Raw genomic sequence first — 14858 nt, forward strand, 5'->3', positions numbered from 1 at the left:
ACGAGAAGACGCGTGTTACCGTCATGTTGTCATGCACGGCAGACGGCCGCAAGCTCCCGCCCTATGTCGTCTTCAAGCGCAAGACAATGTCGAAAGGTGAGCTGTCGAAAAATGTCATCGTTAAATGCCATGAGAAAGGGTGGATGAATGAGAGTCTTGTGCTCGACTGGATAAAGTCCGTTTGGTGTAGGCGGCCCGGTGCACTGTTGTCGTTCCCGTCCATCCTCGTGCTGGACGCGTTTCGTGGCCATTTGGCCGACTCGGTGAAGAAGCTGTTGCGTGATTGTAATACTGAACTCGTCGTTATCCCTGGTGGGATGACGTCTCAGCTGCAGCCTCTAGATGTTTGCGTCAACAAGCCTTTCAAGGACGCGGTGAAGCGGTGCTACGCAGAGTGGATGCGGTCAGGTGAACCTGCAGTGACGCCAACTGGGCGGCTGAAGCGGGCATCGCCAGCCACGCTGTGCAAGTGGATCGTGGACGCATGGGCGAGCATCCCAGTAGACCTTGTGCGTCGCGCTTTCAAGAAGTGCGGGATCTCGAACGCGCTCGATGGCACCGAGGACGAGTACCTCTGGGAGGATATGTCAGACAAGGAATTGTCCGATGAAAGCGCAGCGGAGGACGACAGTGAATGAAGTGCTGAGTCCGATTTCAATAAATGTTTTCCCCGAGTTTCTCTCACTCGTATTATACACGGGTAAACCTTTTTTTTTCCATTTCTCGTCCCAGAAATTTCACCTCGTATTATATTCGGGTTCGTATTATACGCGGGTTTTTACGGTACTTGCAGTAATTGTAGATGCTATTTGAATAGATATTGGTACTTAGTGGCCTACAAAGAGCTAACTAAACTACAGCACAAAGTATTTTGTGAGAATGTATCACACAATAAAGTGGCCACAAAATCGTTCTACTTAGCCATTGTGTAGGACATAAGAACTATAGCGTAGAGATGGGCGAATATTCCATGCTGTCGAATATTCGAGCGAATAGTTCTCCGTCTGTTATTCGCTTCGATTCAAATTAAGGTATTCAATATTTTCAAATTATTCGCCGGTCTCGAATAGGCAGCCAAAAGCCGCAAACGACTGGAACAAATACAAATCTTGGAGGCTATGTTTTATATGTCATGGCTGTCATACAGCAGCTGCAGATCTCGAAGGCTATACATTTTTGCATTAAAAGCCGGAAATATGTCATCGCCGTATAGCTCACTACGTGGGCAGCCCCGCATTGGTGTAGACATCAATTTTCTTTCCTTGCTTTCGTTTTTTCTCCCACTGACAAAGCCTCGGTATTGCCCTAACTTTCAGTCGCGCCACGCCAGTCGCACTTATTCACGCGTTGGCTGCTGCCGTTATAGGTGAAGATGCCGTCGACCGCACCTGTAGTCTGGGCAGCGCGCGCACGCGAACGCGATACGGCACTTTTACCTGAAAGTGCCTGCTGGTAGTGAAGCACAGTGCGAGACCTGCGGAGTTGTTTTGAAGATGCCTACTGGCACTACGACGATGCTTGTCACCCACTTGAAGAAACATCCAGGCAAATACAAAGAATGCACTGAAATGTACAAACTTTACAGTTCGCCGAAAAAGAAAAGCGAGTTAAAGGGGCTATCATCGCAGCTATCCATGGCCAGTTTGTTTAAGCCTAAACTTCAGTCGTCATCAATAAAAGTGCAAGAAATGACGAAGAAGATAGCAACATACATTGCATGCGGCCTGCAGCCGTACAGTGTGGTCAAAGAAGAAAGCGTCATTGATATGATGCGCTGTGCAATTCTGGATGGAGTATGTCGTTCCATCGCGGAACACCTTTTCGTGAACGGCCATTCCAAACTTGTACGCGACAAACAAAAATGACCTGAAGAAGCGCGTTAGGGACGTATTTGACAATGATGGTGCCGCGTGCTTCACTTTGACAACGGATGGGTGGACATCGAGAGCCGTCAACAGCTGCGTTACGGCCCGCATGATGGATTGAGACTTCAAACAGCACGCATACGCCCTCGCCTGCAAACCAATGCCACAGGAGCATACTGGAGAAAATACAGTCCAGTTTCTCCAAGACATGATCAAAGAGCGGGGTCTGCCCGATAACAACCCGACTTTTGTCATTACTGACAACGGCAGGAACTTCCGTTTCAGCTGTTGCCAAATCTCAGTGGTCAGGACTTCTCTGTTTTGCACATACCCTGTAGTTGTGAATAAATGATGCTAAAAAGGGAAGTGGCAAGTTTTTCCCAGCTTTGTGCGAAGTGTCGAGCGACTGTGGGTCGCTACAAGAGAAGCGCGCGTGCACGTGCATGGCTTATGGACATTCAAAAGGACATGCACGTGGTCCAGCACGAAGTGCTTCAGGGCGTCCCCACACGCTGGAACAGCGAGTATGCCATGATGGAGAGACTCGTCACACTCCGTGCCCCTATTTTAGTTGAACTTTGTGAATGAGATGTGGACAACTTGAACTCCAAAGAATGTAAATTAATGGCTGCAGCTGTAAAACTCTTGCAGCCAGTAGACCAAGCAACGACCGAGCTTTGCGCAGACCGCTACCCCACACTTTCCCAAGTGACACCTCTAGTGCATTGTACACAAGTGGTGCTGCATCGGCATGTGTCTGAAGGTGAGGAAGCAGCATCATCTGCAAAGAGCCTTCTGTGCAGTCTTGCAACTAGGTTCCCTGGCTTAAAAATGGCACGTGTTCCAGCAAATGCAACGCTAGTTGACCCTCGTTACAAAGACATTTGCTACACTGAAGAGAGCTAAAAAAAAGTGGGCAAAAGCAACACTTTTCAACTGCAGCAAATGAGCTCGTGCCAGCCCAAAACGACTGTGCCCGGACAACTGCCCGGAAATAGAGAAGCCTCCAGCTAACACTCTGTGGAGTGTTTCTTCCTCATTAAGCTCCAACGTAGTGCAAAAGAATGCACATAAAAGTGTTCCTTGCCAAGTGGCAGACTACATGGCTACCCCTGTGCTTCCAAGGTACCCTTTGGAGTGGAGCCACGGCAGCCAGCTGTACCCAGCGCTTGCCAAGGTTGCACAAAAGTGCTTCTCGATTCCTGCCGCACAGGCAAGGAGTGAGAGGCTGTTTTCAACAGCAGGAAAATGTTGCTAGCAGCCGGCGGGAACTGCTGCTCCCAGACCACGTGGAGCAGCTGGTATTTTTGCATGAAAAACTTGTGAACGCAGTGAAGAAAAGCAGTGCGTGATTTCTGAATAAAATTCAACTGTTATTAGTTGTCAATTTCACAAAATGCTGTGCCTACATGTGTTCTAATTCTTTAAAAGTTGTCTCGATTAGTCAGGTCACAATAAAAATGCTCACTGTTTTAAATATGCGATATATACTATTTGAACTATTCGATTCGAAATTATTCGACCAAATCACTATTCGCTTTCAATTCACTTCGGACCTCAGATTCACTATTCGCCCATCCCTACTATAGCGGCTACACAGAAACTAATGACATATTTGGAATCTGCTTGTAATGCTCAATGAGTGGGTAGACTTTTAAATTTCTAGTACAAATATTTTTTTAAAATGTTTTTTCGAGGAGTGTCTCACTTTAGGAGGTTTAGAACACCAGAGCATCACTCTGGCTATAAGAGATGCCACCTAGGATTTCTCTAGTGCGCCCCAAAATCTAAGCACCCCAGCGTTTTTACATTCCAGCTTCATCGTTATGCAGCAGTATCAAACCTCTGACTGCAGAAACAAGCAAGTTTTCTCAGCGAGAGGAATGGCGGTGCCATTCTGTCATTGCTACCGCCACACGCGATGCGAGCCATGTCTCGCATTGTAAGGGGGAAAGGTAGAGCTAGCAATCTGCTGCCACAGTTTTTTTTTTTTTTTTCGGCACTGCTGCTTGATGCACGCTCCTGATTTATTATGAATGAAATGAACAAGTACCGCTCGCAGACATGGCATTACAACAGTATACACCGCGAAACGCCATGTCTCTTACAAGACTTGCATGCCGACAAGCTGGGAGAGTAGCCAGGAGATCTGTTCTAATAAAATTTACCTCTTTTATGTAACATTCATTAATATTACCACAAACTCATTTTACACCAATGCATTATGCCTACGGTAACGGTTTGCTACCTGCGAAATTTTCCCCCATTATGAAGATTTATATGCCTTGGACACAAGATGAGAAACGAGGTGCAATTTTCCATCTGAAGCACAAACACTTACCATAATGAGTTGGATTTTGGCTGTTGGGAGTCGTTAGCGATGTCCTGCTCCTCATAGAACTGTCGGACAGGGCAGGTGGGCTTGCCTGCGCAAAAGCAATGTGCAATGAATACAAGTACAGCAGCATACAAAAAAAGAATCTACAAAAACAAGAATGCGCCGTGTTCCTTACACTGTCACAAACGTAACAGAAATTTCCTCTTGTTTTCACATGTAGTTAAACAGCTGACTTCCAAGAAAGTGGAGTTGGCATCAAAAATTTACTGGGGCCCGAGTTCCGTGAAAAAGTTGAATTTTCTAACAGCTTGTGTCTGTTGGAACTGTACGGCTCTACATAGTGTCCTCATATACCAGTCTATACTAGAAATGCAAATACCAGCTAATATATAGCTTCTTTTTTTTTTAATTCTGTACCCTGTACACCTTGCGCTTTTGGCTTGACGACCGAATGCGCAAAATAGCTGCTTGCGAGAAAAAAGAAAGCAAGAAACTGATGCTCACTCCGTGTGCATCAAGGGTAGGCATGCCAGGCGAGAAGGGATGCCCTGCTGTTAAGGAAGCCAGAAGTCCGTTGGAGTGTGAGCCGGGCGTGAGCCCCAGCGCAGGCCCCAGCGCGGGACCCAGGGAGGCACCCTCGGCGTGAGTCCGCAAGATGCTCAGCGCATCATCCAGCCGCTCCTCTAGAACCCCTCGTGTCTGCTGCGCACACCCAAACGCGCACAACTGGGCGTTACTAATGAAACAGCAACAAAAGTCCATCGACAAGTATTGAACTTATGATTCACCAGACAGACAATGGACTCAAAGCCATCACAGAACACTCGCGGGGCACTGAACAAAGGAAGATAAATTAAGTCAATTGAATTTTGAGTTTTACGTGCCAGAACTACGACCTTGATTACGAGGCACACCATGGTGAGGGACTGCAGATTAATTTTGCCCACACAGCGTTTTTGTAACGTGCACCTAAGTACACAAGCGTTTTCTGCGCGTCGCGCCCATCCCAATGCAGCCGCTGTGGCCAAGATCAAACCTATAGCTCAAGCTCAGAACCGGAGCACTACAGCCACTAACCCACCGCGGTGAGTCAAAGGGAGCTAGCTGCAACTAAGTGGCATCAACGCGAGAAGCAGTAGCTGCCACTTGTCAAACTGCTGACAGTTCTTTTAGACTTTTAACAACACAATGGGTAGACCTTCACATCTCTGCCAATGTAATTCACTAATACACTGGGTCATACATCAGGGGTTGCAAAAAAAGGGGGAAAGGTCTCCTTCTTTGACACAGCAATGCAAGAGTGTTAGTTTAAAGCCAGTGCATGAACAAACGTAAGAAAAAACACCGGTAATGCAGAAAGAGATGACCTCGCACAACTATAATTGAAAACAAGAAAGCCACAGGAACAGGCAATGCAGTACAGCACATGTGTACATAACAAAAGCTAAACAACAACGCGCACCATGCTAATTCGCTTCACTACCTGAATTACCTTTACGAGCCACTGAATTCAATCACGATAGGCATTTGGTGATGTAATTGTGGTTGGCACAAACTTCAACAGGATACGAATTTGTTGAATTCTTGAGCTAAACCAAACAGCACAATGTGCAATGTTTCGGGCATTCTGGACAGCGTTCTGTGTCATTTATGAATCATACCAATCCACGACCTACAACTGGTGGCCCTAACCGCGGTAGGAATGTCATGGCGCTCTAGACAGCTTTAGCTGTTGTGATGAGCATGTAATCTGACACACGCTGTACATTACGAATGTGCGAATACCGAAAGCAGATTGCAAATGGAACATAGAATCAAATCAAGAAAAAAAAAAAAAAAGAAACGGCGGAATATTGAGTTTAATCATATCACAATATTTACCACAAAGTAAATTCAGTGGGTCCAATTGACTTGGACAAACCTTGTACCAAACGAGGTGGCCCCACCTATAACAGCGGCGTTTCGTGAATTGCGGCGTTCAGGTCTTGTGCGAGTGATGTATGAGCATGCTCCATGTAACTTTTCGCGTTTTGTGTACGCAATGGATGCTGGGATTACCGTATTTATTTGAATCTAGGGCGAGTTTTTTTTTCTTTCAAATAATCATATCCTAAACTCTGGGTCGGCTTAGATTCGAGGATTTAAAAAATGCGCCAGGCTGTAATTTGACATGATAAATATGGTGCAAAGCTAGTGCCATCTAGAAAAGTCAGTATTGCAGCCGCTATTAGCCGTGCCAGTAGCCAACGGAAGTACACGAGCGACATCGCCATCTTGACCTGTGTTGTATTGGCGTGTGGTGTGGAGTTATCGTAATGGCACCAAACAGGCGATGCCACTATAGTTCCACTTTCAAACGAAAAGTTGTGTTAGCTGCAGAGGCATTGTCAAATGTTCAAGCCGGGCGGGACTTCAGCATCGATTAGAAAAAAACGTCCATCGTTGAAGGGGGCAATGGGGGACGCTTTTTGTGTGTGCTGCAACGAGATGACAGTGATAAGGAAAATAAGCGTGCGATAACATTGAGGAGCTGTTCATCGAGATCGCACCTTGTTTCGATGTTTGTGAGCCGTGCCACACTGTCTGTGCATGCATGGGCGCATGGACGCGAGCTTGCACACGTCCGCAAGCGTGCATGTGGTCTTGGCTATAGCGACGAGGCTAGCACCGATGATTACGTAGAGCGAGCTCGGCCTGTTCATATCAAATAAATGCTGTTTTCATTTTGTGAACGCTGTCCTCACTTTTTTGCTTGGCCTACATTCGAGGCAAGTTTCTTTATTTTTTCTGGCTTCGAACATTCGGGGGTCGGCTTAGAATCGGTGCCGGCCTAGGTTCGAATAAATAAGGTAAATTTTTCTAGCAAACCTTTTCTAAGTGGGGCCACAAACGTTTCATCTACTTGGGTTATGGGTTATTACATGTTATTATGCACACTAGATGACATACATAAAAGCTAATCACATATTTAAGTACAAAAAGCAAAAAAAAAAAGTACTTCGATATTTTGGCAAAGAAACAATGAAGTTTAGTTCAAAGCCACTGAAACTCTCAAAGAAAGCCAGCACCACCACATTGACTGTTACAAAAGAAATGGTACAAAATGCAAAGGGACAAATGACACACGCAGCTCATCCTAGCAACAGCTTGTCCATGTGACATGACGACACCGCACGGCCAAGGACAACACAGGCATGGCGAACGTGGGACTCCCAAGAACAGCAAGAGACAACATAGGTGGGCATGCGGGTTAGTTACCTCCACTGAGTCTCCAAAAAAATGAAAGTCACCATCACAAGTGTCATCAGCCAGAGTAGTAGAATGGTGCTACGTGAGAAGGGTCAACAGAAAGTGCAGTCAGGTTCGTGCACAAGATGCGACACAAATTTTTGCAGCGGATGAATGGGCAAAAAAATCATCCCTTCTTCAGCGACTGTCCCTGAGCTACCTGACTAAGTGCAAATGTAAACACAGAGCAGTCCACTTCAAATTACATTTCCCAAAGCACAAATCTCCTGTCACTAATAAACAGCCACTGATACAGCAGACCTAGTCAATCTGACATTGTTTACTTTGTTCTTCAGCTAATTCAAGCCCAACCGAAGGTCCCTGACAGCACCCAAGCCTTTGCCAGGACTTTTGCAGGCGCTCACACTGCCCCTCTCTAGACCTAAATTGTGCTCTCAATCATCCCTTCCAATGGTTGCCACACCTGTCTTTGTGGCACTAAGTGACTGAATAGTACAACCAAATCACACTATTTAAAATGCTCACCAAAGATGTTGATTCTTGGTCTGGCTTTTACGAAACTTCAAGTAAAAATGGAAGCTCACAATGAATATAGATTTACCCAATTCTAAGGGGCACCATTTTTTTTTTCTCAGAAATTTGTCCAAAAATGAAATCTGAAATCACGGGTTCACGGCACTGAAATATTTCTATCTTGGCTATTAATGAGCCTATTTGAAAAATTTTTGCGGCAGAACGCTCCCTAGAAGACCTGTAACAACTTCCAGTGCATAACCCAAATTTTCTATGGGGCCTGGCGAGGGCCCCTTTAAGTGTGTGGGCACTCGAAAAGGCTTGGGGGAACTAGAAGTGGCTTGGTATTGACCCCGAATGAAACGGTTGTGGGGTCTTTTAAGAAGTACTTAAATCCCGAACAAGCATGACAGCATGGAAGACGACTTGATTCTCGGGCAATCACTCTTGGAGATAGTTTCACTTTCGCGAGACTAGGCTGATCTCAGCACAAAACCCCTCGAAGTATGCAGCCAACAGCTCTCGTGGCACTGATAGCGAGCTTAGGACAGCGGCCAGAAACACTTGTCGGGGATGCTTTGAGTGTCGAGTCACGCGAAATTTCGCGAAAGTGAAACTATCTACGAAAGCGATTACCCGAGAATACCGCCCAAGGAGTTCTTTTTAGACAACGATGAGTAGTGAAGAGAATTCATTTTTGAAATGTGATTCCTTGAATAAAGGTACCATTTCTTTTTCAGTTCATCTTGCGCTACATTCGCAGTTTTATTTATTTTATGTGACTGGGAAAGTCGATCCTTGCATTACAATCACCGTTGCGTTACATAAGGGCAATACGGCAGTCAATAAATTTTGTGTCCTACCAATGCCAAATAAACAGAAGTCAACTTTATCACTTCTTTATTTCATTCGATGCCTCAACTGGGCCAGAAGCAGCTACTTAAAGAGCCAAACTATTTGAATGTTCTACATACATGTCAACATGATTCTATCATTTTCGTAGTTTTTGCTGTTATCGTCATTATATATGGTACATTATAAGTGGAATGCACTGCGAATTCAGTATATCTCTCAGACATATAATTCCAATGTGAAAGATGGATGGAACTAAAAGAACAGGATCTAGGACAACAAGGTGTTCTCGCTGCCAAGTCACATGCAGTGTGCTCCCATGCATGTCGCATATTAACAGGGGCGTGCGAATAGTGATTTTTGAGACTGAATTGAATGTGAATTGAAAAACGCCAGATTCAAATTGAATAACGAATAATTTCTGAATAATAAACACGCCACTGTCCACATGCTCGTATTCTTACAGTTAGCACGTTTGTGTCATTACGTGGCACGATATGAAGCGCGGTTTATTAAAAGCACAAATGGAGCATTACAAGCAAGCAAGTAGTTTCTTTCACGTGGACAGGCCCTTTCGGAGAGCACAAACGATCGCTGCATAGCGTGTAGAGTATGGCTACCTAAGCAATGTAGCCTGCTCCACTACGCAAATTCTCATGGTTTGTGGTTATACTATGCCCGCTGGGGTGAAAACTTTCTGTACCTTTGCTCCAAATCTATGTTTATTGGGTGCAGATGACATTATGAAATATTCAAAAAGTATTCGAAAAATATTCACATTTACAAATAGTGACTACTCAATTCATTATTCGAGAGTTCTGAAAATTCGCACACCCCTACCTATTCATGATAAGAAATATGAAAGAGAAGAAAAGTTGCTATGAAACAAAACAAGTTGTTCTTTTCATTGCATGCAACCATATCTGGCGACTTCAGATATGCCCAGCTACAGCAAGAGGACCTCCGTCTAATTACGCGATCTGGGTATCTTAGGTTACGGGAGGGAGGGGGGGGGGGAGAAAAAACAAACGACGTACGCAGGCTTGCTAACCGTGAAATAGTCAAAAGCAGGGGCACAAACAAACTTAAACCGGTCGAGTAGTGCTAACTACTCACCAGCTGGTGCATTGTAGCTTCCTGGAAACCAGACGGAGGTTGGCTTGACTGTGCATTATTCCTTGGCCACTGGGATACTGCTGCAAGAGAGGAAAAAAATCAGGCAGAGATCCGGGCATCAATGCAGTCCGTTATTGTCAGGACTAAGCACGGCTTGCACCTAGTTTCACCGTTACTACTGCAGACAGGGCCCACCGTTCCACTCCTGCAAATTCTACACTTCTGTGATGGTACTGCCACAGACGATGCATACTTATGATGGACAAAACAGGCAAGCAAGTGATGCAAACAGATGCGGCATCAAAATGCATATACGTACCTGCTAAACTGTGAAGTATACATAAAATTATTCAACATCACGAAGAGTTTCATTAAACTTAATTCTGAGGTTTTACGTTTAAAGCACCAATCCGATTATGAGGCACGCCATAATGGGGGCACTCTGGACTAATTTTCATCTTTAACCTTTTACCTCCCGCTGACGAGTGTAGTCTTCATGAAATTTTGTACCAATGTAACCACTGACAACTATAGTCGTCACAAACAAAAATTTGTCAAACAGTGAACTTATGACAACTATACTCATCCAATTGCATCTAGTTGCGATACCTGATACTAGATGGCCCCGCTTGTCCATGTTGTGGCATTTGTGTCTCGCCCTTTATTACATTGCCACGGCTGACACACCCGCATAAAGCATGGCAGCCTCCTCGAAGCGAGGCAATTAACGAGTAAAGGAAAGTATTTCGACGACTCATTAAACCACAGCTCTGTAGAGTTTTGTTCAGAAACAGAAAGTGATGTGTTCTCATCTGAGGAGTCGGATGACGATTATTGTATGGATGGCCCATAGGACCTTACAGCTGCCCGTGTGTCTACCATATGAAGACAGCCTACTAACTTCTTTAGGAGCTGTGTAAAGGTGGCCACTATCCATGTGCATGCTTTTTGCAACATTTAGGTTATTTTTCCTTCGTATTCTCTTTCTTCTTACTGTATCGACCTCGGCAAAACATTTTTTTGCAAGAAACCAGGGTCATGCAGCGAAGCCTTCTTTACCCATCTTTTTTACACAATTTGTGAAATAAGGGAACCCCACTGAATTGAAATAATAGGGCCGTTTTATTCAGAAAAAAAAAAAGACAAGCTCTACAAAGTAAAGGAAAAAAATTTTCCAGTAGATTTGGCACAATTTTCTTTTTTCGCGGTAGGGAAAGGGTTAACATGCACTAAGTACACAAGTGTTTTTGCATTCTGTACCCATCGAAATGTGCTTGGGATTGAACCCCGAACTTCAAGCTAGGCAGTGCAAACATACATAGCCACTAAGCTACCACGGTGGGTGAAAATTCTGCGAACCCAACACAAGAAAGGGGTATTGGGAGGGGAGAATAGCATGCATTTGATCTTTTTAAGTGCGCCCTGAGCACACTCACTTTGTGGCATACATGCAAGCACATTATTAAGACTTATTATTTAACTTTAGGCGGAGCGCACAAAGAATAGCAAACTTGGAACAGCACAAATTGACAAGCGACAGATTGTTTTTTAGATCACGGTGATGTTTTCAGTGACATTGTTGATCCTGATTTCACGTGCTTCAGAAATTCGTCTAAATAAACTTGCTCGAAGCAGGCATCCTTCTGGTGTCCTATTACAATCAGAAGACTCAGTATTGTATATATATCAGTATATATCAGAAGACAAGAATCAGTATTGTAGGAAACTGACACACAAAACGTTTTCACAAACAGAACTTTCTTTCCATGAATTAGACGAAGCATCCGCAACATCGTAGACCAAGTCAGAACCCATAACCTCTACAGATAATTACGGAGCAGTCGCAGGGTATGCATCTACAGGTCAGTTTCACCCATGGGTGACCACCCTGCTTCCACACTTGAGGTCACTTACCAGGGCAAATATAATGTCTTTGCCCCCATTTGTTCTTAGCTAAATTACGGTTGTAAATGTGATGTGAACATATCTATTCACTGTGCTGGACCTTTCTTGGACTGGCCCGGCCTTCTGTGACAGTATCTCTATGGCGCAGCGATGCTGTCAGTTGTTGAAGATGGCAGTTGTGCTTCACGCGTCCATGGCGTACGAGCAACCAAGTGCGATTAGTTTCCTGTGGAGCAAGGGACCATCGAAATCCACAGGGAAATGCAGCCCATGTACGGGAAAAGGTGTCTCGGTTTGAGAAGTGTGAGGTAGTGGTGTTGCGTGAATCGTGAAGACTTGCATGACAATGAGCGTTCGGGAAGGCCGCATGCACCGCTGATTGACGACAAGCTCTGGTTATTTCACTTGGAGAGTCTGGACCGCCCACCATACAGTCCAGACCTTGCCCCTAGTGATTTCCACCTATTCGGTCCACCGAAGAAGTTCCTGGCAGGACAACGATTCACAGGCAACAATGAAGCCAAGGCAGCAGTCCAACAGTGGTTCTCACAGTCAGCCGGACGAATTCTACCACAGGGACATCTCAAATTTAGAGCTGCGATGGGACAAATGTCTTAGTCAGTGTGGGGACTATGTGGAAAAATAGTGGTAAGGTACGTAGAATAGTACATACATCTCTAATAACCTGTATCTATCTTATTTTGGCTAACGAAAAATAGGGGCAAGGACTTTCCGATTCGCCCTTGTACACAAAAGGGGAAGTTTCTTCTATAGCACAAGGTAAACAATACGGCTCTTGGGATCAACAGGCAGTGATCATGATTCATTTCAATAAGTGACACCCCACAAGTAGTGTGAAGAAAACACTCAGCTGCAAGGTGCGCTCAGACAACTACTCACCACAGAGGGGGGGAGGTGAACTGACAGGTGTGGAAGACGTCGATGAAAAACTGCTCCCTGGGTGGTCGGCTGGATACAACTGCTGCATGCCGGAAGATAGGAAAAGACAGGAGGTGTAAGAACACGTCGAACCGCAAAACAGGGGCGGCATTCTCACACGACATCACTTTCGTGAGATTTCGTGCGACTCGGCCTTGGTCACGTCAAAGTATATGGCCAGCAGCATTGCCGGCCCTGTGCAAAGATGGCGAGCTTGGCCCAGTGCCAAGACTGCTATCAGCTGGTTATGCGAGCATGTCTGGTGTAGAGCCGTGCAGAATCTCTCAGAAGTGATAGTGCGGGAACACCACCCTAGATACCGTAATGTCCAGTAAAGCAAAAAACAAAAAAACACACACAATCTATTCACAGTTGTTACCAAACGTTTGACACTTAGGAAAACATTTCTACGGATCCCTACGCCAGTGGATTTCAATTCTGCAAGCATTTAGCAATTCTGCAATTCAAGAAGGAAGTGGCTAATCAATTAATCAGTTGTGATAACATGGTCTTCAAAAGAGGTGGCTGCAACAGTTATCTTTCAAGATCTGACGGACAGTATTTTCAACTATCATTGTAGAGACCTATCAGTATGTTTCTTTTCAACTTCCGGCAAAGATATACAGTAAAACCTCATTAAACCGTACCCGCTTAAACAGTAGTTTCGTTTGAAAAGTAGTAAAGTCAAATCCCCGACTCAGCGGCCATTGAACATAATGTGTTTCGTATCCGCATAAACCGTACCAGCTTATTGCATACGCATCGGTTAAAACGTAGCGTTTCAACTTTTTGTCGTGCAAACATGGCGCTGCACCGTCTCCATCGGGCGGCCCGGCAGAACAACACGCCTCAGAGATCGGAACAACGGCCTCCAAGCGCCCTGTGCGTTTGCGCGTGAAGCCACATCAACATCAACATCATTTCGACGCGGTGCTGGCGGTGCCAGAGAGCGTTATGGCGTCGTGCAAGCAAGGACTTGCGTCGTTCCGAAGTTCAGATAAAAAAAGACGCTGGGTGCTCAGCATAGAAGAAAAATTGGACATTGTCTGTGCTATCGAACATGACACGAAGAAGCCGGCGCTTACACGCAAAAGGGATCGGCTGTTGACTACAGTGTCTGGCATTTGGAATGCGAAGAAGTTGCTCGGCAGCGCTGCTGCGACCGCGAAGATATGTCGGCTACGAGGTTCAACTTTTCGCCATCGTTGCCTGTGTTGTTGCCGAAGTGTCGACTAGCGACAGTGACGGGGACGACACGGAAAGCAATAGCATGGGCGATTCAGGCCCGACAGCGGCACAAGCTGCGCGTTACGTCAGCCTCATGAATGCAATCGGCGCGACAACAATAGGGGCGCGATAACGTAACTCTATTCCAAATGAAAATTATTCCAAACTCCAGCACCCGGCAATGAAAAAGGCGCCCCCGGGACTTCTGCAGCACTACTGCGCACGTGCACGGAGAATACGTAACGCCAACAAGGAATCTGCCACGCGAGTGTTTGCCGAGAAGAGGGGGCTGGCTGAAAAGCTGGCACGCAGCTTCAGTAAGTTTGAGGCCGCTGTCGTCGTCGTGCTAGGCCGCCGCGGCATCAAACGAAAATAACGCTTTTGTCGCACGAAGTGAATAAATACTGCATGTTTTTTTCCCCGTTCATCGCACTCTCTCTGAGTTCCGTTTTGGACAGGTAAGTGGGCGATCTCATGCTATTCGGTTAAACAGTGCTACCGTATAGTACGTACCTTTCCCGAGCTCTGGGCAACTACGGAGTAACGAGGTTTCACTGTACATCAGTATTTACAAGTAGTGGGAAGAGCAGTCTTTGTAGATTACCAAGTCATAAAAACTAGCTTGGAGAGTTGCACAAGTATAATTCCTTTTCGCAGCACCACTTCAACAGTGGCGCTGCAGTCATGGCCAAAGTGCGGCTCGGAAATGCATATGCCCAAACCTCAATGGCTAGCTATGTCGCGTGTGGCCTCTGCCACTATCCGCCACATGTTGGCTTGCACAAGCCCGGCGGGCAACAAAAGTGACTCATACATCATGTAGCAACAGGTGGGGTCCCACCCTTCAGCAATGG

The 14858-nt window shown here is 45.6% G+C and overlaps 1 protein-coding gene across 12 annotated transcripts in view; it reads right to left on the bottom strand.

Annotated features, from left to right (window-relative positions):
- Positions 1-14858, bottom strand: part of LOC135907152 (transcription factor 12-like) — a 182108-nt gene that overhangs the window by 14892 nt on the left and 152358 nt on the right. For 7 of the 12 annotated variants that reach the window (XM_070536907.1, XM_065438814.1, XM_065438815.1 and 4 more), the window contains 4 exons: positions 12739-12820; positions 9934-10013; positions 4708-4905; positions 4207-4291 (listed from right to left, as the gene is read on the bottom strand). In XM_070536907.1, coding sequence (XP_070393008.1) covers positions 4207-4291; positions 4708-4905; positions 9934-10013; positions 12739-12820 — 445 coding nt within the window. The remainder of the gene's footprint in view (positions 1-4206; positions 4292-4707; positions 4906-9933; positions 10014-12738; positions 12821-14858) is intronic. The other 5 variants (XM_065438811.1, XM_065438806.1, XM_065438812.1 and 2 more) reach the window with 5 other exon arrangements.

Source organism: Dermacentor albipictus, chromosome 4 (assembly GCF_038994185.2).
Source record: "Dermacentor albipictus isolate Rhodes 1998 colony chromosome 4, USDA_Dalb.pri_finalv2, whole genome shotgun sequence".
In the NCBI taxonomy this organism is placed as follows: domain Eukaryota; kingdom Metazoa; phylum Arthropoda; class Arachnida; order Ixodida; family Ixodidae; genus Dermacentor; species Dermacentor albipictus.